Raw genomic sequence first — 25330 nt, forward strand, 5'->3', positions numbered from 1 at the left:
CTTTTAGAATCTGTTTTCTGTGCTAGCTGAGCGTTAGCTAGCTGAGCGTTAGCTAGCTGAGCGTTAGCTAGCGAGCGTTAGCTAGCTGAGCGTTAGCTAGCTGAGCGTTAGTTAGCTGAGCGTTAGCTAGCACAGTGTACTAGAGTTTAGAAACTTAAAACGGGACAGATAATTAGGCGGTAAAATTAAACTTTTATGGATTTAAGTTCACTCAGGAAAATGTGAGGAACATTTAATAATGAGCTCCACAGTTATCACAGTAGAAACACGGTGTGATAAACTGCCAGTTTTCTTAATGGAGTTTGGTTTTCAGATAATAAACGATGCACACAGAGAGAATGACGTCAGCTGGCTGCAACTATGATGCATTATGCAGAAACACAAACACCAATAAAATACATCCGGTTCATTTTAATCAGACCCTGTTTTTAGACCAGCTGACCCACCTCTCTCGGCGGACCACCGGCCCAGTACTCCCCGCCTCGGTGATTCCCTGACCCGGGGGAAGGGTACCTCCTGCGCGGCGGGGAGCGGCGGTAGGAGTCCGGGGGAGCATGGTCGTGGTAGCCGTGGTGGTAGGGAGGCCTGGGCCGGCTCCTGTCGTCTCTGTAGTCCGGTGCCGGGTAGGGCCTCGGAGGCCGCGGTCCTCGGCCTTCGAAGGGCGGCGGGTAGCCTCCTCTCGGCGGAGGCCGACCACGGTACATCTCCTCCTGCAGAGATTCTCCGCCTCCCCGCGGTCAACCAGCGGATGTTTCCAGCGTTTATTCAATGCAAACCAGAGACCTGCAGGCAGTTCACTGTCTGTGTGAACCTACTGCTCAAATATCTGATATATAAAACAAAACAAACTGATTTCCAGCGCGATGCTGTGTGCATGCATACGGACCACTTCTTCTTCTACTGTCAGAAATAAACAGACAGGACTGAACGAGCTGGTGCCCCCTGCAGGAACAACACGGTATAACACATGTTCAGAGGGTCAGTGGCCCCTGGACCAGAGTCTCTGTGTGACTGAACAGCTGTTGTTGGAAAGTCAGTGAGTGTTTGGGTCTGAAGGTCTGGTTCTGATGTCGGAGGGTTTCTGCTGACACGTTGGATCATCCTCTGAGGATTTTAAAGTTTTAAAGTTAGATTTGGTCTAAAGGGTCGAGTTTGTTCCAAATATCTCTGAAGTTTGGATTCATTTTAAATTTCCTCATGATTTTCACTTTGTTTGTATGATCTTGAAGTTAATCTTAATTTTACCACCCGCGAACCTAATATTCTGTTTTAAATCCAATGTGGTGGAAGAACATAACATTATTCATGGCTTCAACAAATAATATATTTTTTAGCTGGTTTAGAACAAAATTATTCAATCCAGCTAGAATTCAAAGTAATCTCAGATAAATTCATTTTAGATTAGTTTCAGGTTAATACTTATCATGTTTAAATTGACTTCAGCTGAGAAAGACTGAACAATAGTTACAACAAAACATTTTCAACTTTATTCTAGAAAAATTAAAGTACTCACACAAACATTTATAAAATATCAGATGTTTTCTTTGCTAAAAATGGTTCCCTTCGGGGCGTCGAGCTCAGTTGGATGAGCATCCGCCCCATGTGTAGAGGCTTCAGTCCTCGCTGCAGTCGGCCCCGGTTCGGGTCCCGCATCAGACGGCCCTTTGCTGCATGTCATTCCCCCTCTCTCTGCCTCCCCATCTCCTGACTCTCTCTACTGCACTGTAAATAAAGGCACAAAAAGCCTGAAAATATATATATAAAAAAAAAAAATGGTTCCCTTCAAAGTGGTGAATATATTTTACAAATACATTGAATAAATAAAATTGACATGTTCGAGAAATCGTCTGTGACCTTGTCTGTTTGTCAAGCGGCCACACGTGAGGCTCCGATCCCAAGCTTGAGAACCTCTCCTCCACTCAAAACACAAACCTCCGTGTTGTCTTTACTGACATGAACCGTTTTCATAAGGGTTCAGTTTAATTTCCAGTTTGTGATGTGAAGTTTTCAACATCTGGAAAATCTTTGAGCTTCATTCACAGAATATCAGACGTTGTGAACTTTTCAATGTGACACAACTGATTGAAAACGACAACAAACAGCACGAAAGACGAATTTTTGTTCATTTTAGAGAATTTTTATTGAATAAAAAGTGATTTCAGTATCAGACAATAGAAAAGTATTTACATCGTTTCTCATTCTCAACATCCAAATATGCAGATCAACTGAAATCTGAACGTGCCCGAGATAATCATCGCCAAAAGTATGTGGACGGACATGTGACATAACCTGTGACAGTTGATTACATTACTCCGATACTGTAACAGTAGGGCTGTAATGTTTATTATGTTAATGAGTCATCAAAAATTCATTAGCAGCTGTTATTGATCGTCAATATATCGTTAAATGCCAAAGATTTGTTGTTTCTAGATACTCAGATTTGAGGATTTTAAGCATTTTTTTGTGATAGTTAACTTTGTGCCGCTGAATAAAACTAACTATAGAAACAGATCATCCCGGGCTGAAGGAAAATTTAACATTTAGACAGAATTAATTGATTAACTGATAATGGAAATAACAGTGGCTTATTTTGACTCATCGACTTCTACAGTTCAGTAGCTGTAAAGAAAGTAGCTTCAGTCTTCCTGCAGGTCTGTGCCCAGGTGAACATCCTCTGTTGTAACACCTGACCATGCAGCATCACCTGCTGTAAAATATTAATGAGTGGAGGCTGTTACATAAAAATGAAATATATTAAGTACGTGAACGGCACAATCCATAGACCCTTAATTCAAATCAAGGTGTGCATATTTACATATGAACAGGTTTCACTTGCTGTGATCATTTATCCTGATGCACCTTTAATACAAGTGATGGGGACAAACAAATAAACAGTGTATAATAGTATTTTTTTAGTTTGGGAAAATTTTTAATTATAGAAAACACAGATATACTTTGTTTCTAAATATAAATTCCTCTTGGAGGACAATAAAGTATATATACTATTGGATTTTTGTTGTTTTTCAAGTTTTAACAATAATTATTTTTTATTAACAGCTTTTGTTGTTCATGATTCTAACTTAAGATCTGATAATATTTAAAGACAAATATCTTCACATTTAAATAAAAGTAAACAGCAATTTAATAAAAAAAACTATTCAAGAGTGAATTTTAATTCAGTGTTTTATGAGAACTACAGTACACTCGACCATCCAAGTGGCGTTACTTGCAGGATTGTGGTTTTTGCATTTTATTAGATTGTACAGGAGTTCCCAACATTATGGTCACATTTTACAAACTAAAGGTGGATTCATATCCATTTTTTTTCTTTACATTCAATAATTCAAATTTCTCAAACGTGAAGATTTGTTGCTTTTCTTTGTCACATAAGAACTTTTGGTTTTCCACAGTTTGTCAGACAAAATGTCATTTGAATGAATCATCTTATGCGCTCGTCAATGTTTTGGACTATTTTAGTATTTTCAAATGTTATGTGAAAAAAAAACAGATCTATAATATAAATGTTAGTTGGAGCCTTTCTTTAGTGTTTCAGATAAATGCATCACTACAAATATGTCTGCAGCTTTGACCCAATGAACAATTCAGTAAACCAGAGGTTCCCAAGGTCAGAAAACCCCTGAAAAAGCTGCAAGATAAATCACAAGATGTTTAACAATCTTGGATTAAACAGGAAAATAAAACTTCCAGGATTCAACGGTTTTTGTTCCTTTTAATTTATAATAAGTTTGGAAGTAGGAAGTAGTTAAGCACAACGGCCTACGGTGGGTCCTACTTTGTTACCTGGTCATTTGAGGTTTCACGACTTTCATTATTTCACTGCATAGTCAACGAGAACATCTTGGATTAGAAATCTGCTCTTTTGAGGGTCTTAAATTCTGCTAAATGCTTAGTTACAGCCTTCACAGCTGAACTATTACACTGGTAATAATACATATATATTTTACAAGATGTATTTTTAATCTGTTTCATGAAAACCGGGTTTGCTGGTGAGTCTGGAGGTTCTTTTGATGAAGCAGTTTTCTGTGGTCGTATGGATGGAAAACCAAGAAAACAAACACATTTTCTCATTTCTGGTCGTTCGAGTGGACGAGTCAGAGGGTCTGCTGCAGCGCTGCACGACCAGAGAAGTCTGATGATTCGACAGTGTTCAGGTCGCCTGATGAGTCGAGTCATCGTCAGCTCCGTCTTGACAAGAACCTGCAGAGAAAACAAAGACTCACCTTGTCGGCTCCAACAGGTACAACACAGCCCGGAAACTTCAGTGGAGAATAAAGTGACCACATATAGTGCTGGGTGATTAAACAGCAGCTAATTATCTTAGTAACTCTCAGTATTTAATTAAGTTATCGTGATATTTAAAGGAAATACAGTGGATGTGTTTATAAATAAATTTAAACAATGTAAGGCAGGCAGATTGTACAACATCAATAACAATAATTTTGGACTAAACTGTTTAGTTTTTAAAATAACATTATTTTAACACCATTTAAAAAGAAAATTAAATAAGATGCAATTTTTAAAATTACAGTTGTAATGACTTAAAATAGCATTTCTTTAACTCTGTTGAGAGAAACTCGTGTCTGAGGGAGTTAAACTGGTGAATATTTTACTGCAACACATTGAGTCATATTTCCCAGCACTAAATAAAAGGACTTCATTATTCATTTCCAACCAAAAACAAAATCATGTCATTACTCACAACCCATTTTACATTCAACAGTAACATCTCTGTATGTTCAACACTATAATAACTGCTGCCACAAATCTGTCAAATAACATTAACTAATCAACATTTGTTAAATAAGTATCTTAGTATATCTTTTCTTAAAAAACCCATCCATAGCTGCGGGTTCTGACATCTGTCTTTTATCTTAATGAACGAGGGACAACAGCAGATCAGCTGATATTGAGTTTATTGTTTGAAGTCAGACAAACAGTTAACAGTTAAAACCGTAAGTTCCTACATGGTAAAATTAAAGTACAAACGTATGACGGATATTTTAACAAAGCACTTTTATGAGAGTGGAGTCTTTGCAGTTATTTGTTTTTCTGCCGGACTCTCAACATAAAAAAACGATGGAAAATAAGTGATACTCTTAACTTTTCTCAGAGGCCTTGTTCACCTCCATCTCCCACTTCTCCAGAAAATCTTGAAGGTTCAGATTGAAAACGTCGATGCCTTTAGGCGACAGGTGGACGCCGTCAGCCCGGTAAAGGCCCGTGTTTGCACCGCAACGGATGTTGTCATGGGTAAGCGAAGTGCCACCCAGCTCTAAGATGATGTTCTGGATCCTGCGATTCACTGTGGTTCGGATCAGATCTACTTCGTGGCTGTCGGTCGAGTGGCGCCATACCCTTCGAGGAAGGATGTTGGACCACACTAGAACGCACTGCGGGAAGATACTCCTCATGGAAGTCAGGTCCTTCTTGACAGAGGCGAGCAGGTCGGTGGGGCTGTCAGTACTAAGGTCGTTGCCGCCCAGGTGCATGATGAGGACATCTGGGTTGGGCCAGGTGACCTTCAACTGGTGGAGTTGGGGCAGAAGCTGGGACCATGTCATGCCCTGGGTGCCCTTCCACCAGATGGCCACCTTGCTGGGGTCCATGCCCAGCTGCATACCTACCTCTGGACTCTTGGCTCGAGACTCAGCCCAGTACACCAGCGAATGACCACAAATCCATACATTCCTGGGCTCGCTGCTGATCGGCTTACCTGGGAATTTTAACATAATACATTTGTGAGACTCAAAACCTTACAAATCTTTCACACCAGATGATCTTAAACTATCTCTTGCAATAGGACCTTTAAAGCTACAACTCTGCATTAGTCCTTGAGCTGGTTTCACAAAGATCCTTCTGGCTGGTCTGAAGACTTTGGCCCGTATTTGTTTTATTCTTAGAATTGTCCAAACTGTCTTTAACGTGAACAACACAGCTGGACAAAAATTTAAAAATGGTCATCTAGCCCATCCACTGTGGACAAAATCCAGACGTTCTGGAAGAAGGCGGACAGCTGAACGGACCACTGAACTTCGACATCTAGGTGAAATCTGACTGCTGGACTATAGCCAGTCGATCTTTATTAAACCAGCTCCAGATTTTTACAGGTTACCACAACCATATTTACCATTATTTCTGTTGAAAATAAAAAATAATCTGTGCCCTCTCAAATTCTTTGTAGCCATTTTAATCATTAACCTTTGTGCTCCAATTCGACTTTCCATTGTTGTGAAACTGAAGAGAACAATCTTATCTGTTAAAGCTTTCTAGCTCCCTAAATCAATCGTGTCATTAACAGTGATATTTACTGCATACAGAGAGGTAATCGTCAGGTTCTGTTGTTTACTTTGGACGCAGGGATAACCCAAAAACGTATGAATGTAAAACCAAAAAACAACCTACAGATCAGAGAAAAATGTTTATGGTAATTGTATCTGTGAATTTTAAATAACATCTATGCACCTTGTTCAGTTTAATGCAATGATTTTAGTGACAGATGTGTAACTTGAGGCAATTACACAGTGGTTTTCAAAAAAAATCAGAAGAAATCAAAATAATCACCTACCTTCACTGTCAAGACAATATTGCCATTCTGCAATGTACAACTTGTCTGTTTCATTTTAAACCTTTTGAACACTTTAAAATAAAACTGCATTAATAATTAAATACTTAACACAGTAGAGATTTGGATAGCTCTGAACTTTTAGCTGTGTATCTATTAGTCTCCCTAGCTAAATGCTGAGTTCACTGCATGTACAACCCCCATTCATCAATACTGGCTGTGCATGGAAATGTAACATGCAACAAAAGCACTAAAATCATTTTAATCCTGATATATCGAATCTATCAATATCTGAAATTGATAATTTCTCTATAAAAAAATAATTTTCTTCTAACCTGCCTCATTCCAAGTTTCTTATGGTCTGAGGTGAATTCAGGGTCCAGTATATTGTTTAGAGAAAGGAAATGGAATTGAATGTCAGATAATGGTTAACTGGATGTATGTTAATGAAATTCTGTTGGACATTTAAGGTAAAAAACGCTAAAAAGGCACGACTATGAATGTATATTGGGTTGAAAGCAGCCCATTTAATGTGTCCTAAAATTAATATGCTGTTGGTCACTGATTTAGAATGATAATGCAGGTATTAACTGTGAGGCTGGTGGATGAACTAATGGATCAAATGGCCCATTACTCTGTAAAAAGTTTTTTTTTTTTTTCCTTCTTAGGTCATTTGGGACAATTAATGTTTTCCATTTCTGTTCCTAGACTCCATACTGGACCTCGTCATCTCCAAACCCAAACTGATGTAAACTGGAGTCTGGTTGTCCATCCTGTTAACAATCACAGGACGTGGAAGTTACCTGGGCAGCAAATTGAAAAGCAAAGATGACACTCACTGCGGGACAGAAATCACGGTAGATTTAAATGCGCAAAAATGAGAGGAGTGAGTTGGCCTACTGTCGTTTGGGTGATGGAACCGCAAGAGTGTTCAAACACAGACGGAGACATGACAGTGTTCTAATTCAAAGACTAAACAAAAGCAAAAACTGAACTGAGTAAATTGTTTTTCTGAGCTCTTGTACAACCAGTTACATACACCGAATTTTACGTTTACAAATATCCAGACTGTGGCTACTAATGGAAACACCTTGCTAAGAACCTCTGATATCTACCTGCAGTTCAGTAGTGACTGAATCCTTGACTCACATTCAGGTCTAATCTAAGTCCCAGTTTTGGTGATTCAACTTGAAATTTTAACATCATTAATAAAATGGTGAAAAGCTCGTACTTGACGGTCAACTTCGAAGCAATTTTAAGCTAACGTGTTTCACAGACTAAAACGAAAGGCTAGTTTACACCCATTATTGTGAGGGGCCCATTCACCGGTATTTAATTTGCTAAGCAATGATACTTACTTAGTGGACTTATTAAAAAGAATGATAGATTTCACCAACATGACCACTCAAAAATTACAGTTAAGAATAACCACCGTGACATTTAGAGGTGGGTCATATTGATTGATGTTAGGTATAGAGTTGACCACTTACCGTATTGATGACAGATTACCAATAAATTGCGTCTGAAATCCCTAAAGCTAACGATATCCAGCTGACCCCTAATGACGTTAGTTATCTACATTAGCTTCCTGAGCTAACGTAGACGGTTTCACAGACTGAAAGGAAAAGGGAGCTCATGACCAAGAATTCTTACGTTTCCAATTCACAGTTATTGAGTTAATGAATCTAAAATGCCGATGTAATATACTTATTAGCCAAAGCTTATCAAAAAGTAAACAAATTTAGCTTGGACAAGATGTGACTTAACATTATTCAAAATATATTTTAGGAATAATCAGCATGACATTAAGAAGTGACATTCGGATTCTCTGTTTAATGCTTACAGGTACAGAGTTGGCCATAATGTTAACAACAGACCATCAGTAAGTTGCATCTAACACTGTTAATGCTAAGGATAAATGACTGTCAGCCTCTACCCCTATAGTAAAAGCTCTCTATGTTAGCTTCCTGGGCTAACATTAATTTCACAGACTAATAAGACAAGCTAATTCAGCTATGGTAAATCATCTTCAGCATTAAAGCATTAATGGTTTTGCCTTCAGCTTAGAAATGTACTTGATGATGCAGGAAAGTCCTTGGACACGTCAACCTTACCTCTTTGACTCAGCCGTGACCTTTGTCACTGACCATGAATTCGATGACTCTAACATGGCCTTTTGTTAATCGACTTGATGTGAACTCGGAGTCAGACAAAGGAGAACCGAAACTTGGCTTGGACTTGAGGTTTGGTAACTTGACTACAACACTGTTTACAAATGTCACATACAGAACAATGAAGTAAAAACATACCCTTATCTGCTGGTGAAACATGTAATTGTGCCAATTTAAGGGTTAGCTAGTGTGTAGAAGTAGTTAGTGGTTCAAACTAATATCTACACTATGGGATGTGTTGCTGCATCAGGAGCTGAGAGGAATTTACAGCTTTGCAAATATAGCCTTCTTATTTTGTGTTTATTTGCTCACATATGGAGGTCTGCCTAAGAAAAATAAAGTTTAATCTCTTAAACTGTCAAATCACTAACGTAATTAATTTCTGACCATCAGTGATATCACAATTTAGCAGTACTATATCTTCTGTTGTTTTGTTAAATCGGGTTATTACCTGGCTGATAAACTGGGTGGTTCTGATCCAAATAAATAAATAAAACATGTTGAAACTTCAGTCACTGGAAATGAATGGTGAAAGCTTAATGTTACACCACAATTACAAATAGTCCTCTGGATCTTCTGATAAAACGTCACTTTTCTGGATATACAGAAAATGCATCTACACTATTCTCAGTTTGACATAAACACAATTGAGCAAACTTGACTTACCCTGATCAGCTTTACTAGGACCTGTCTCAAAGACTTACCAAAGGAATGGAAATATTCTTTAATGTGCAACACAAAATTCTGTAGACAAAAAAAAAAAAATGAAACATTTGGAGAATTTGACTTACTAGCCAAAAATAAAACTACATTAACTTCTAAAAAGATCGTAAGGTAGGCTGTTCTAACAGCTTAATTCCAGGAGAAGGCCTTGATGTAGAGACTCGGTAAAATACTTTCATGAACATGACTTATATATCTGTTTAGCAGATGGACCAGAGTTATGGATCAAATATCTTTAAAAGATGACTGGTTTTTGTCGCTTCAAGATGAATGTTACAGCTGCATGAAATTCTTAGAAAACTGAAATTACGTGATATAGTCATGTAATTTACCAAAGTCAACCTCATGTGGCAAAAACCACTCCTACAATTCACATGTAGAAATGGACAAAAACCTGTATACCCTCTGAATTAAATGTATGGGTATGTTAGTCTTGAAATGGCCCTTACATTCTTAACACCTGGGCCACACCTCTTACCTCACCTGTGTGTGACGTCTACCTCACTGAAACTACTGCCAATCACTTAATGCTCTGATACGTTATTAGCATCATATAATTATAGCCCAGGTAGCGTATATGTAGCCCCCACTTTCTCCTTCAATAACAGCTAAAATAGTTAAAAAAATAATAATATAAGTGTCGGTTTTATATAATGTTGCTGATCTGATGTCAATATGACATCAACAAATATATTCCCTGTCTATTTTTGCTGGGAACCACAAATAAATGCAAAGATAGGCGAGATGATGAAACTCTAGATGATGTGGCCCTGTAAGGCTCAAGCCGTCCCTCAGACTCAGGTCTCACATAGATTGTGTGGCTGCTCTCACTTGTTGACACAAGCGCCGAAATGAAAACCAAGACGTTGACAACTGTCAGACACAGGTGAGATAAACAGCATGGTCCGGGCCCAACTATAAAACTATTTAGGCCACGTCTTTAAAAGCTATCTGAACCTAAAGGCCTACTGAGTCCTGGACCAGATGTGCTCCTGGACCACATGTGTTCCTGGTGCAGTCAGCCTCAGGCTGAACAAAACATGATGTACATGATCTCTTAAGTATTGTTTGAGAGGATTTCATGTCTTTTTTGTAGCAGACAATGGCAGCTACATGACGAGTCGACATGAGGGAGCTGCTAGCCAACTTCAAGTAGGAATAAGTAGTAATATGACAGTACTACCTACTTAGTGCTACCTCTTAGTACTACAAATAGTAGTACAGACTGATCCGTTAGTGGGGTTTGTCCTTTATCTTGGTCTTCCTCCTAAAATGTTGATCCTGGATGCTGAAGGTGAGTTCTAGGTTTATGTGAACAGCAGCATGTAGCAGATTTGATATCTCTGTCTTTACAATAGTTAACCATATGTTTCATTTAAAACTAGCTGTACTGTGAATACACTCAGTGGTCACTGTTTAAATGCAACTTCTTAGTATCAGTACTGACCGGATGGACTGCTTGAGAAAATCCTATCACATCCTTCTCTAGTCAAAATTAAAGTATCCACCGGAACATAGCTGTAGAGTGAACAGAGCTCCCTTGTTCATTAGAGATGCCACGGCGTCTTCTCAAAGAGGATGAAATCATTACTTACTCTTATGTATAAAGTGACAATTTCCTATGTGTTAATGATCATGCACCACTGTGGCTTCATCATCGTTTTTCACTGACACAGATTTGTCTTCTATGCGTTGCTGTTGTGAGACTGAATGTCTTCACGTTCAACTTTGACACCTCCTATTTAACACCAACTATCCCACTGCATGTTGTGTTAACGTCTGAGGCTCACTATTTGGTTGAGAAGATGCAACTCAGTGACCACTGAGTGTAACGGTATTTAAGCTGGAAACAGCATACCCAACCCAGAAAAACTACCTCACTTGAAAATATCACTGTAACTACATGTCTAGCTAACTACCAGGGCTGGATATCACACCTCAATCATTTTTTGGAACTGACCGAAATGTGTCTGTGGTATCAAGAACTGAAAACTGTCAGGTACTTGGTATCAAATACTTAAGTTAAAATCATACAAAGGATGAAAAAAAATTAATTTAGTGCATCAGAACTGAAACTTGGGTTTTGTATCAGCTCTACTATTAAAATTTTCAAACAAAACCTTACTACAAACATATCTATCTAAACATCTCGAAATCTCATCTGACTACATTGTGCTTTTTGGACTCAAATGAGTTTCTTTAAAGCTAGATACCAATGAAGTCATAAATTGAAGAGGAAAAAGATGTTACTTTGTGAAGTTGGGACTGTAGTTGGCTTCTTTTCTTGATCGCTGGGACAAACCAATAGGCTCGGCTAAGGTGTGCAGTGGATGGACGAACTGACCTCTGTAGCAGAAGAACGCCTGATCTTTGTATCACTGCAAAGCTTAAGCTTAAAGACGGCTTTTCGACTCCGTGTCAAGGTGTAGCTGTATCTATGTGCGGAAGCTTGATTAATACGCCGGAAGATCCACCGTAGGCGACTGCAACTCCATAATAATGCAAACATGTTGGTGCTGCTAGATAAACGTACACTAGCAAAGCCAAATCGAGGACAAACCTTGCTGGGATCATCAATCTCTATCATGAAATCTAAAAAGACACACCTCAATAAAGTGCAGGAAATCTGTGGAGTTTTAACAACTGAGTGAAATCCTTTGCTGAATTCTAAATCCATTCCTACCTTGCTGGAATCGATCAGATTGCAAGATGGTATCAACAGAGAAGCATCGATCTAGCTTCGTACTAGACTGATCTCTATCACAGGGCCTAACTGGGCTAATCAGGCCTTGCTAATTATACGTTTCCTGCAGTTAGATCTAGACGAAACTTAGCAATATTGCCATCATGTTATCCGTAACATTTCTACCATGTCCATATGTGGCTAATCAAGTATCTCTGGGATTCTCGTTAAGGCCTGGATAACTCTGGGAGAAAGAAATCTATTTTATCCAGCTCAAAGTTCCTGTCTAGGTAAAGAAAAAAGAAAACAATGTGTTTATCTTTTGTCTTTAACCCTAAAAGTAATATAAATGTCATGCAGCTTTATAATGTTAATTTGTACATTTACATCTTTGAAACACACCGAGAACATAACTTTACTTGATGATAAACTTGCAAATTTCTGTAATTCAAAGATGGCTAGTTAAGTTTAATATGTAATTCAACAAGTTTTGATACCTGGGGAGATCAGTGTGCCATCCTTGTTCCTCTCTCCTTGTTTCTTGCGGGCTATCATCTCCTGGTACTGCTGCTCCCTCTTTTCCATAATCCTCTGGTTATACAAATCCAGCTGCAACATGAACACAAATACCTTGTCAATGCTTCAAGTCAAGCAGCTGAAACATGGAGGTCTTCTATCATTTCTAAGGTTTCTACTTTATTAAGTGCACCTGTGTCTAGCTATCCCAATGAATACTTGCAGGTAAGAGAATGTATCCATTTGCATTACTGACAGCAGACAAATTCATTCTCAAACGGATGCTCTGAAGACAAGGGGAATTAAAAATTCATCTCATAAGAACTGAAATTCTGATGCACGCAAGGAGGTTGTGCCAAAAAAACACACCCTTGTCATCAGTGCAACAAATCAGTCTTTAATCCTCCCGCTGAGTTCTTTACTTTTTATTCTTGACTACATCTACAAGTACTTGTTTACTTTTACTTTACTCAAGTCAAGGTATGAGTACACTAGTACCACTACTGATCGTACCTTCTCCTTCTGCTTTGCCTTGATATCGTCGTCTGTCTCTGTTGAGGTCTGGAGACTGGAGACTGACGGAGACTCTGTGGGTAAACTGAACTGGACTGATTTGACTGGTTTGGCTGGTGGCTGCACAGCCAGAGACTTAACCGTCTCTATAACCTTCAGGCATCTGGCCACAGTTGTAGAGATGGCTGATTGGTCATTGCTTGGAGTACTCAGTGTTGCCGGTGTTGATGATAGTGGCGTCAGTATTACCGTGGCAGTGGTTGAAGGCTGCAAAGGACTGGAGGAGTCAAGGGATGGAGCTGTAGGAGGTTGGCCAAGGAAAGGTAAAGCTGCTTGACTGATGGGTGGAGTGAAAGGTTGACCAGGAGGGCGCCGGGGTGGAGGTCCAGGGGGAGGTCCTGGAGGAGGCTGTCCCAGGCGCCGGGGAGGAGGTCCAGGAGGAGGACCAGGAGGAAATCCAAATCTTTGTGATTGACCAGCTGTTGGAGACCCCATAGTGGGGCTGATGGAGCACTCCTCTGGGGGAACCTGGGTGGGGACTCCCAGTGACCAACTGGTTGGAATAGGTGGATGTTGGTATTGAGCAGGTGGGGGGCCAGGAGGTGGTTTTGGAGAAGTGGTGGAACAGGTACTCCCCATTGTCTTGGTAAAACTCTGCAGCTGTTGCGCCTTTTTTAGCACCTCCAACTCCTGCTGGTCCAGGAACCCTTCATACTCCAAGACAGGTTTATGTCTGGTGAGCGGCTCCAAACTGGAGGACCTGACAGGGGAGGGGGAGTGGATGTGTTCAGATTCAACTGAACCTGTTCTACTTGTTCGTAGGTCTTCTCTTGGGGATGACAAAGTGTCTCTTTCTATGGATGAGGACTTTGGGCTGTAGATTTTCTCCTGGGCTCGACTTGCCAGTTTGGACACATCTCCTGTACTCAGCTTCAGGCCAATCGTACGGAGTAGACTCTGGATCTTGTCGTAGGGTTCTGTCACACTCTTTGGTTCCTCGCTTGTTCTCTCTACTGAGGACCGTTTAGGGCTCAGTTGTTTCTTTTCCGCTTCTAGAGCTCGACTGCTGCTGGGTTGCTCTTGAGTCAATCCCACAATCCGAGAGAATCCCACGCCATCTTGAAGTGCCCGCTCATGAGGGAGTAAGTCATCGTTAACATGAACCGGTTCTGATTTCTTTTCAGCACCCACCTTTTTATTGAGCATATCAAGAAAACGGTCTAGGGGTGGTTTCTCAGCAGGAGGCGACTGACGTGGTGTTGTGTTCTTCAGTTTGGGAGAAGGGCTTCTAGGAGGTGGTTCTGTGGGAGAAGGAGGTCTGAAAGGTGGTTGGGAGGATGAACTGGCGCCAGTATGTGTCAACGAAGGTTGGGTGGAGGCAGCTGATTGTGAAGAAGACGAGGGACCATGAGGTTCTGGAGACTGGCTCCGTTTTACAGGACGATACGGATCATCGTAAGGTCGGTCTGCATACGCTGGGTCATAGTAGCGATCGTCATAGGGTTCATCGTAAACGTCGTAGCGATCAGTGTAACGGTGGCTGGTGGACGGAGGGCCGGCATAGGGAGGTTCACCATAGAGACGACTTTCATAAGGCCGGTCAGCGTAAGGACGGTCACCATAAGGGCGATCAGCGTAGGGACGGCTGGCGTACGGACCACCGTAGCAGTCACCGTACCGCCGATCTTGGTATGGACTGTATGGCCGGTCATAATAGGGATCATCGTAGGGTTGAGGAGGACGTTGGTGGTACTCAGGTCCCTCGGGCCGTTTCTTCAGGATGGACCGGACTGGTTTGTACTCAGTGAGCGGCACAGCGATCCTGCCATGGTCATAGTCTATGCAGGTCCTTTGTCCAGGGTCCAGTCCTCTGGGATCTATGTCCACCAGTGACTTTTTGTAGGCAATCATCTCGTTCAGCTCCTCCAGCTCCCGCTTCTTCCTCGCCAGCTCGTCATCCACGACTCCGCCACGTCTGGGAGGAGGGCTCAGGTCCCTCCTCCTCTTGTGACCGTCTTCACGGTCTCTGCTGATTTTGCTCCTCTTCTTTCCAGGCCTGTCTTTGCTCCTTTCCCTGCTCCTACTGCGGCTCCTGCTGGAGGTCTTGCTTCGGCTTCGGCTTCGGCTCTTACTACGACTCTTAGTGCGACTTCTGGTGCGCCTGTGTGACCTCTCTCGGCTTTGCTTGAACCTGCTGGTTTTACGGTCACGGTCAATGCTGGAGCTGCGTCTCCTTTTAATGATGCGTCCAAACTGGTCTCTAGGTGGACTCTTGCTCCTACTTTTACTCCTACTCCTACCCTTACTCCGACTCCTGCTCCGACTTCTGCTTCTGCTGCGGCCATATCTTCGCCGAGTGGTGCTGTAATCCCGTCTGCCGATACTGGTCTTGCTGTCCTGAGCTCTAAGATTTTTCACCACCACCTTCAGCTTGTCTGTCTCTGGTTTTTCCTTCCTGAAATTTCAAAGTAAGTAAGAGAAGTTACAGACAGACAGACATAGTTTGTTTCTACATATCTTGTGTATGTGTGAATGAGAAATGGGTCATTTAGTCAAAGCATATTAGGTAAACATGTAAACATCTTTTCTGCTCTCCTGAGTGTAATAAATAACAAATCAATAAAACCATAACTCACTCTGTTTCTTCTGAAGCTTTGGTCAGCTTGATGGTCATCTACCAAAGAAGACAAACACATATTACTTAGAAAAACAGTTTGCAGTAGCATTTGTTAAAAGAAGACACCTGGTTAATTAACTTAGGACATAGTAAAACTGAAAGCAAAGTACAGCTTTGAATTTCTGAAATTACACGGAAGTTGCATAAATGTAGTGACAAATATTTCTGCACAGGCTAAAAAAAAATAAAACCACAGCTTTTATTTTGTTAAAAGCATAAGAGTCTTCAGTCTTTGTCAAGTGTGAAATCAGTCACTTTACTCGTGTTATGTCCAGAATGAGTTTCATCTCTTCTTACGTATCTATATAAACGTACAAACTATCCTCCTTACCTTTCCTTTGTTTGCTCCGACACCGACAAGTTTCCGAACGGGGAGGAAAACGCTCTCGGTGTAACGTTTTATCCTGATGGCCTGGTTCCCCCCCTCCGCCGTTTCATGCTTGGAGAAACAATAAACAAACAATAATATGACATTAAACATTGACATTAAAGTATGTAATGAAAATGCAGAACTTTGAAGGCTGCGATGAAGACGAGAGTATAAGAAAATCCTCAAATGACCTTGTTCTGACTCAGCTCCAGTAGTTCTCTTATATAAAACCTGAATGCTTTAACCAAACGCCTTTCTTGTCCTGAGGTGACCTAACTCTCAACCCTGAGCCTCTTGTAAAACCTCATCTCTCAAACTGAATCGGATGAAGAGGAGCACTCACCGGGACGACGCTGAACTCGACCTTCTCATTCAGCTCCAGTTTCTTCTTCTCGATCACCTCCGACATGTTGAAGAAGAGCTGGGGGTTCTGGGTGCACTTGATGAGTCCAGAGTTCTCCATGAACTCGATCACGATGCCCTGGTGAGAAAAACATGGCTGCTCAGTAAAGCCAAGATGAGTCAAATATCAACAACACAAGCGGACGGTTGTTTTAAAGTCTCACATGTCGACGTTGTTCGGTCGACTCTTCGAAGGAGTCGGGGAGAATTTCCACGTAGGTCGCTCGTTCCTCTTTGGTCTCCCGATGAGTGGCGATGTTGAAACGCACCTGAACACATCAGACGGAAATTTAACATTAAGAACCAAAGAAACAAGCTGCTGGTCATTTCAGTACAGTGATTTAAATACAGGAGCATGTGTCTGTACGCAACTCCTCTGCTAATATGATATCCAGTGCATCACGACTGTTTACTGTTGTTGATGCAGTTAACACACTTCATTTAATTACCAAGTAAAACTGTGAAGGAATATTCAGTTTCTGCAGGTTCACCTGGTTTTAAGAGTTCAGACATTTAATATAAGAGGAAGTGATTTTAAACCAGTTTCATGATCAAACTGAAGGTATGAAAGACGTTAATGAACAGGTACAACATCTTCTTCTGTTCATCATACAGACGAACGGCTTCACGGGAGGGACTCACCTTGTCTCCGTCCAGCATGGTGGCGGCGGTCAGCAGGTCTCTGCGAGCGAAGGAGAGTTGTTTCTGTTGCCCGTCGATGGTCATCACCAGTCGGCCCATCTCTGGGTCTGGTTTGGCTTCAGCTTCAGCCGTCCGCTCTTTCTTCACCTCCGCCTCATCCTCCTTCTCCTTTTTCACCTTCATCTTCAGCCCCTCTCCTCCCACTCCGTCAGGTTTACCCGCCGCCTCTTCGTTCTCGTCTTCGTCCATTTTCTCCACTTTTACTTTTACCTGCAAGAAGAAAAACGTTTATTTAGTTTACGTTTCTGAATCCAGACTCTCTCCGGGGTTTTCAGAGCTGAGGCGGATTGTTTTTCGTCACCTGTCCGAACAGCGCTTCGTTCTCCGCCGGCTCCTTCTTGATCTCCTTACGAGGATTTTTGGAGATGGCTCTGAGGACGGTGCCTTCAAATCGCTCTTTGCTGATGTCGTCCATCGTGTCGGGGTCCCTCGTCTTGAAGCCGAGGGGAGTCCACTGCAGAGAGACAGGAGGAAGAAAATCAAACTGGTTTCATTTGATTCTTTATGATTTTAAAAGTTAATGAGCAAAATGTAAAAAACTGCAGGCAAGAATTTAGGACTCACTTTGTCTTTAGCAGCTGCCAGCGCCGCCGCCACCTCCTCCTTCTTCTTCCTCTCCACCTCTTTCTCTCGCTCCTCCTCCTCCTCCTCCATCCTCTTCCTCTCCTCCTCCTCTTGTTTCCTCTTCTCCTCCTCCTCCCGCTTCTTCTTCTTCTCCTCCTCCTCCCGTTTCTTTTGCTCCTCCAGGATTTTGTCCTCGATCCTCTTCGTCCTCCTCAGCCTGATCGCCCTCTTCTCAGACTTCACCTGCGGAGACAGAGCAGAGACGACGGCGTCAGGACATGAGGCTCGTTCACTTCCTGTCCTCAGGTTCAGGTGTGGCTCTGTCTCCGTCAGACTCACGATGCCTGTCGTGAACTCCACCTCCTTGTGGATGTCGTTGGCGTTGAACTCGGTGTCGCTGAAGTTCTCGCAGATGTCGAAGTGAAGCTCGCCGTGCTCCTCCGAGTTGACGATGCCTTCCTCAGCCCCCAGGTACGTGATGATGCCCTGAAACACAGACACACCTGAGCAGCTGGAGGCAGGTGAACTACACAGAACTTCTTCATGAGATTCACTGACACTGCAGCTGCTGGAGACTCGTTAACGAGCCGTTACCGAGGTGACCAGTCTTACCAGCTCTCTCTTCTCTTTGGTGTAGCTGAAGGTGAAGGGGATTTTGGGTTTGATGTTGGCCGCCCTCCTCTTCCTCGTCACCATGTCGACCAGCAGGTTGATCAACACGTGGTCGTTCTTAAGCAGCGTCACGCCGCAGTCCCGATGGTCGAAGGTCACGTTGGTCCTGACGGGGCCGATGTTGGCGTGGATCTGACCCGGGTAACCTGGCAGGGTGGGCTGAGCACAGAGTGGGCGGAGTCAGGAGAGGAGGCAGCGACACAGACGCCATGATTATAAACCAGTTTCTATTCTACGATCACAGATTTTACCTCCTTACAGTTTTAGAATACTTTTCATTTTCCTTTAAACCTCTCTGTCCGTTTGGCACCTTCTTGTATCTCAGACCTGCTCTGACCATGTGACCAGACGGCGCCGAGATCCTCGATCACAACTCTGTGAGTCGGACCCTGGGAGCCGGAGCCTGCGCTCCAGTTTAAAACCTCACAGCTTCTCATTCTTGATTTAAAAGCTTTTATCTTTAGTTTCTATTAGTTTTATTTTCTGTCTGTTTTATTGATCTCATTATTGATCTCATTAACACGTCGCCTCTTTGTGTCTTTTATTGTTTAGTTTTTCTGTTTGTAACTAATATAGCATGATCAGTATCAGCTGCAGAAGCTCTTACTAACCAGCTGCTTCTAGAACTCCAGGATCTGTTGGTTGAATCATTATATAGAAACAGGTTTCTACACACAGGTAAGTCAGGTGGACAGGTGACTCCAGGTAAACGACCTGAGACCTCGTCCCGGTCGACTCTCTCACCGTGGGCTCGATGATGGGCTGACTGACGATGCCCTCGTACAGCTCCGTGTCCAGCTTCATGTTGGGCGCCAGGTCCAGCTTGACGTTGGCCTTCCCTCTGAGCGACCTGGTCGAGTCTCCGTCACTGTCCCCGTTGGCGTTCTCGCCCTCAGACTCCGCCTCCTCTGAGGAGGCGACGGTGGCGGTGCAGAGCGTCAGGAGGAGCGGCTCCTTCACCCGCCGGATCCGGATCGCCCGATTCCCCGTTTTCAGCTGATGGAAAACAAAACAAACAGATTTTAACGTCTCAGAATAAACTCTTATCTTCTGTCTCAGTTTGAGGTAAAGACTGAACAGCGGCGTCCTCACCGTGATGACGGTGAACTCCACCTCCTCGTTGACGTCCTCGGCCGTGAACTCGACGTCACTGAAGTTTTCTTTGATGTCGAAGGGAAGCTCGCCATGTTCGTCCGACTTGATGACGCCCTCGTTTTCTTTGAGGCTGATGATGACGCCCTGACAGACACAGTCCAGAGTTAAACCTCTGAGGTCAAAGGGCATCTTCTCCATTTCTCCATTGTCTCAATTCACCTTTTAAAGGGTAATTTCATATAAATAATACTAATAACAATAATAATAATAAAGTGTTTATATCTCAACTTTCAGATCGACCTCAGCTCTTTCTATAACAACGCTCGTCACTGAGCAACAGATCATTCTAGTTTTTGAAATTCTCTTGTGAAAACGAACCTTTACTGATGTGGATGAATTGAAATGTGTTCAGTGTGTAGGTTCATAAAAACAGAGCAACATGTGAGTAAAATAGATGAACGGAGAATAAATGTAATGAAATGTGTGTGGTTAGGGTTGAGTGGTATTTGTTGTCTGTCGCTTTCACCGGAGTTTAGAGGCGGAGTCACGTACGACCTCACAGGAATATGTAAAGGAAAGTGGAGTCGACAGATTCTGAACAGTTAAATCATATTTCTACTAATATGCATGAACAGAAACATCCGTCGACCTCAGCGGGTCAAAGACACACACAGATAATAAACCAGCTTCACTGGAGCCAAACGCTCTGAACACGTCTGAATCTATCGGGTCGAGTGTCGAGTGTGGATCCCGAGGGCCCGACCTTCTGCCTGGCCTCCTTGGTGTGGCTGAAGGTCGCTGGGATTTTGGGTTTGATGTTGGTGGCTCGTCTCTTCTCGGTCACGATGTCGGTCAGCAGGTTGATGAGCACCTGGTCGTTCTTCAGGAGCGTCACCGTGCTGTCCTTCCTGTCGAACGTCAGGTTGGTCCTCAGGGGCCCGATGTTCACGTGGACCTGACCGGGGTACTGACGCTCGCCGGGCTGCAGACCGACGAAAACCAGCAGGGTCAGCGACAGGAAACAGGAAACAGGAAACAGGAAGCGGGACGAGGTCCAGGAGATGAAGTCTTAAGGTTCAGACTCACCTGAGGCTCCGTGATTGGCTGACTGACCACGGCCTCGTAGATCTCCGTGTCCACGTTCTCTGTTCCGCCTGGAGCCACTTTCACATCCGTCGCTATCAGACTGTTCTGCTTCAGAACACAAACAACAACCACCTCATTAAAATCTGCATCAACAAGAACAAAAACTGACAAAGGTTCAATATTAAAGTTTCCTGGAAGAGAAAAGATCAAAATGAGAAACTTTAACTATTGACTTTTAATTTAAAGCCTGATGGAAATCACCTGAACAACAAGAATAAAACCTCGATAATGAGATTAATATAAACACGACGTCAGAAAAACAGACAGCATCTAAAATCCTGAACAACACAAGGACGTAAAAGAGGGAAGAAGACGAACGACACGACGCCTGAGTCGAACGTCTGGAGAGGAAATACCACAAAAATAAAAATCTACAATTTAAATTCATCAACAAAATGTTGGATGTGATAAAAAAAACAAGCAAAAAAAACAGTTCAGCTCTTTATTTATTTTCCCTCGGGCTGTAAATGATTCCTGAAGAAAATAATTCAAAAATCATTTTGACTTTTTTAACTTTTAAATGTTTAAAAAGTTAAAATATAAAATATAGTATAAATATTAAAACCAACATGATGTTTGAAGAAAAGCGAGTCAGAGCTCATCTACCTGCAGGAAGCTGAACCCGGGCCTCTCTCACCTTCTCTTTGCAGGCGGTGAAGTGAACTCTGACCCCGGGCGTCATGGCTTTGGGGTTTCCAAAGAAGGCGTCAAAGCTGAAGGTGAACTTCTCCAGGTCTTCTCTCTCGATGTAGCCGAACGTCGGCTGAGGACCAGAGACAAAGGAAAACTGATCACTGACAGAACCAGAACCAGAACCAGAACCAGAACCAGAACCAGAACCTGGACTGATCACAGTGGAAGGGTCAGTCCAGAACGATCTTCCTTTTTAGAAAGAAGAATAAACGGATGAATAATGTTTACAAGAGTAAATTTAAGGCTTTTTAATGAGCATCAGAAACATCAGCTCATAAAAACAACTTCCTGTATAACCTGAGACAGATCTCACTGTTTCTATCAAAATAAAAGTCCAGGTTACAGGTTTTTATTCTAGAGGACAAAAATCCAGACTGAGGGGAGTGGTCAAAATCACCTGTAACCTGGGACAGACCAGTTCACAGGTGTCAGAGTCTTTCTTACCCCGATGAAGGAGATGATCCCTGTGGACCTGCCTGGAGGAGGCCTGAGGAAGGACACACACACACACACAACACACACACACACACACACACACACACACACACACACACACACACACAGCAGGACATGACCAGTGTGTTCACATCAACCTTTAAACCTGTGTTATCATGAATGATGTGACACACCTGTATGACTGTATGAGAGGGGGGTCGGTCATAAACCAGAACACACACACACACACAACAAACACTCACTTATCAAACGTGCGTTTTCCCAGAAGGCCGAGGGCCTTGGCGGTCTTGTTGGGATCGGGTTTGGGTTTGGATTTAGGTTTCGGGGCGGTGGCGGCGGCAGCAGCAGCAGCGGTGGCGGCGGCGGCGGGGGGGTCAGCAGCAGGTGTTTTGGTGACGGGAGACTCATCTGTGGATTTCTTAGTTTCTCCTGGAGTCGCCTCAGAAGCCGGAGCTGAGATCAACGCTTTGATCTGAGAGATAATAATAATAATAATCATATTAATTAATTAATGAAAGTATCTGTAAAAGTTTTAAATCCACATCTCACACGACACATAGATCCACTTGATCATAAACTGTGATTTCAGCTCCTCCAGTGTGACTCTGTCCTGGTTCTGTCCTCCATGACCTCACCCTCAGGTCTAACACACATCACTTCCTGCATATTCTCACATTTTATGGATTTATTAACAAAATAATTGGCAATTTAATCAATATTCGAAATGATGGTTTGTTGCTGGAGCCGAGAGAAAAAAATATGTATTTTTAAATTTAGAAAGTTTAATGTTTGGAAACACTTAAAACTCTGAGGAGACCTGAACCGCGGGTTTGTCTGTTGTGTACCAGGTCTGTCAGACACCTGCACCTGGCCTGTACTCACCCACTCAGGCTGGTCCGGAGGCGGGTTTGGCATCGGCTCCTCCACAACAGGCTGAGAACACAGAAAGTGTCAGTTATTACTGGATAAACTCATCTGAACGTCATGGACAGGAGCTGCTGATCGATCCTGCCTGAATCTGATCAATCCATTTCCAGTCACACAGTGAAAAAACAGAAAAACGTGGATAAGGCGGTGCAGGCTCACCTCTCCTGACCAGCCGGGGGGAGGGTAGGCCGGGAACCCGAACGGAGGGACGCAGCTCGGAGGGGGGACAGGAGGCACCGCTCCGTAGGCTGCGGGGTCCGGGGGAGGAATCGCCACAGGAGGGGGGATGACCGGCGGGGGTACAGGTGGCACAGGTGCGGGTGGACCAGGCTCGGGTCCCCACGGTTCAGGGGGACCTTCGGGACCCCAGCCTGGATGTCCCCAACCAGGAGGGGGGAGAGGCTTATCGGGTCCCCAGTCCTCTGGAAGTCGTCTCCATTCTTCGCGGGGCGGTCTCCAGTCATCGGGGTGAAGCCTCCAGTCGTCGGGGTGTGGAGGTCTCCAGTCATCTGGGTGACGACCCCAGTCTTCTGGAGGAGGCAGCCAGTCGTCGGGATGAGGTCCCCAGCCCGGCGGCGGCGGTCCTCTCGGTCCCCAGCCAGGAGGCGGAGGCCCTCTCGGGTCCCATTCAGGCGGCGGAGGTCCCCATCCTCCAGGCGGCGGAGGTCCCCATCCTCCAGGCGGCGGAGGACCCCATCCTCCCGGCGGCGGAGGCCCCCATTCATCGGGCGGCGGAGGCCAACCATCAGGCGGCGGGGGACCCCAGCCTCCAGGCGGAGGAGGGCCCCAGCCGGGCGGACCGATGTCGAACGGAGGTCCGTCGTCACCTGGCGCACCCATGGGGGGTCGGCCCCGTGTCGGTCCCTTTCCTCGTCCCATTCCCTGTCCGGGCTGCAGCGGCTCCGAGACGGCGAGGAACTGCTAAAGGCTAAAGTAGCTAACGAGTTAGTTGCTAATCAACGGAAACAAAAACTCGCGTTCAGAGTGAAACTCATCGATTCATGCGACAGTTCCGTTTCTTTTAGTGTCTCAACTTCACAAACAGTCGGTGAACGGAAACTAATTTACACATTTTCTACAGAAAATAAAGAATTTAAAGCCAAATTCTGAACGAACAGACCGACGTGTTGCTGCTGTTGTTGTTCTTCTTCTTTCAACGTAACGACGGCGAACAAACCAAGTCTAGACTCTTTAGCGCCCCAACAGACGGAGGGACGGAACTACACCACGCTCCTCAGACTGAATGTACGCAAACATCTTGGAGGGACAGATTACACTTAGTTGTTTTTTATTATACAAATTAAGATTTTAACATTAAAAATTTTACATGAAAAACATGATCAGTGAATAATGGATGGTTTTCATGTTATTTGGTCATTTTGTTTCACACCTTTAAAGTATTTAAACCCTGCACATAATCCATTAGAAATACCTTCATGAATCAAAATCAATTGATTTATTCATTAATCACCTCCTTAAAATACCTTAATTCCATCAATATTAACTGCCATATTAATTGAACTACAAGGCAAAACATTGGGGTTCAGTTTTATAGTGTGTAATATTATAAAAAATTAGATTTAGATTAGATTTAATTAAATCTCTTTATAGTGATAAAAAAATATCTTAACTCAAAGTTCACTTACTAACTTTTTCCGGAGCTTTTCACCTTATTTTTTTGTCAAATCCCTCAAAATTAATAAAGTAAATGAATAACAGAGAATAATATCTGTTGGAATAATTGTATATATGGATTTATCTCATATTTATTAACTAACCATGTATCCTGCTTTACAGCCCTATAATCATGCATACAGTTTGTCTTATGATAATAACCATGCATATAGTTTGTCTTGTGATGAAGTTGTTTTGCAGATAGTAGCTGCTGGAGGAGATCACAGACTGGCACCAGCCTGCTCTACTCCTACATCATGGGATGAACATTTGAACAATGCATCATCAGACACCCATCATATTACCTTTGTTTTATTCTCAGTTCTTTAAGATAAGCAATGACTTGTAACTAAAGAATGCTTGGAATGCCTTATGTGATAATAAAAAGAGAGGAGACGGTGGAATCTGCTCAGAGCGGGTTGGAGATTGTAACTGAGCATATCTCTGTCCGTTCTCCTCGCGAGTAAGAAATAACGCCCTTGTCTTTCTCTTCTTTGTGTCAGTATTAAATGTCTTAAGTGGTGTAAACCTGACATTAACATTTATACCAACTACCAACACTGTAATTGGGTCTATCAGTCATATTTTACCATTTTAAAGCAAAATGATGAGTTCCTTTAATTTAATTCAGAAATATAATTGATTACTTCAGTTGAAGGTAATGATTTAGGGATTGTTTAATGAGTCTTTTCTCGTTAATTCTTATTAACGGCCTGTAAACATGAAAAACAAATGCATCAAAATCATTAAAATAATGAAACCT

The 25330-nt window shown here is 42.9% G+C and overlaps 2 protein-coding genes across 7 annotated transcripts in view; both read right to left on the reverse strand.

Annotated features, from left to right (window-relative positions):
• The window catches only part of znf318 (zinc finger protein 318), a 14114-nt gene extending 13235 nt beyond the window's left edge, over positions 1-879 (reverse strand). The window contains exon 1 of one of the 2 annotated variants that reach the window (XM_056394786.1): positions 447-879. In XM_056394786.1, coding sequence (XP_056250761.1) covers positions 447-704 — 258 coding nt within the window. In that variant the 5' untranslated portion in view covers positions 705-879. The remainder of the gene's footprint in view (positions 1-446) is intronic. The other variant, XM_056394785.1, reaches the window with a different exon arrangement.
• Positions 880-1407: 528 nt separating this feature from the next.
• Positions 1408-25327, reverse strand: si:dkeyp-121d4.3 (uncharacterized). Of its 5 annotated transcripts, XM_056394782.1 has the most exons (21): positions 23053-25327; positions 22849-22899; positions 22209-22438; positions 21955-21997; positions 21455-21580; positions 20758-20865; positions 20435-20653; positions 19669-19815; positions 19321-19572; positions 18517-18735; positions 18244-18390; positions 17905-18147; positions 17642-17794; positions 17281-17550; positions 16803-16907; positions 16580-16717; positions 16198-16305; positions 15826-15863; positions 13190-15644; positions 12658-12769; positions 4918-5734 (listed from the first exon to the last, which is right to left on the reverse strand). In XM_056394782.1, the coding sequence occupies exons 1-21, from the start codon at positions 23770-23772 to the stop codon at positions 5118-5120; spliced, it is 6501 nt and encodes a 2166-aa protein (XP_056250757.1). In that variant the 5' UTR covers positions 23773-25327; the 3' UTR covers positions 4918-5117. The 5 variants fall into 5 exon arrangements, with proteins under 5 accessions (XP_056250759.1, XP_056250758.1, XP_056250757.1 ...); XM_056394784.1 differs by lacking the exon at positions 4918-5734 and adding an exon at positions 1408-1722 and having other exon boundaries at positions 17905-18390; XM_056394783.1 differs by lacking the exon at positions 4918-5734 and adding an exon at positions 3813-4218 and having other exon boundaries at positions 17905-18390.
• Between the last annotated feature and the right edge of the window lie 3 nt (positions 25328-25330).

This window comes from Seriola aureovittata, chromosome 14, assembly GCF_021018895.1.
Source record: "Seriola aureovittata isolate HTS-2021-v1 ecotype China chromosome 14, ASM2101889v1, whole genome shotgun sequence".
In the NCBI taxonomy this organism is placed as follows: Eukaryota; Metazoa; Chordata; class Actinopteri; order Carangiformes; family Carangidae; genus Seriola; species Seriola aureovittata.

What these genes read in the sequence shown, in the direction of transcription:
- si:dkeyp-121d4.3 (XM_056394780.1), bottom strand. Translation starts at nt 23,772, where the DNA reads ATGGGACGAGGAAAGGGACCGACACGGGGCCGACCCCCCATGGGTGCG. An exon ending in CCAAGGAGGCCAGGCAGAAG is followed by an intron (nt 19,816 to 20,434) that starts GTCGGGCCCTCG and finishes TGTGTCTGTCAG; the next exon opens with GGCGTCATCATCAGCCTCAA. An exon ending in TGGCAGCTGCTAAAGACAAA is followed by an intron (nt 17,795 to 17,904) that starts GTGAGTCCTAAA and finishes GTCTCTCTGCAG; the next exon opens with TGGACTCCCCTCGGCTTCAA.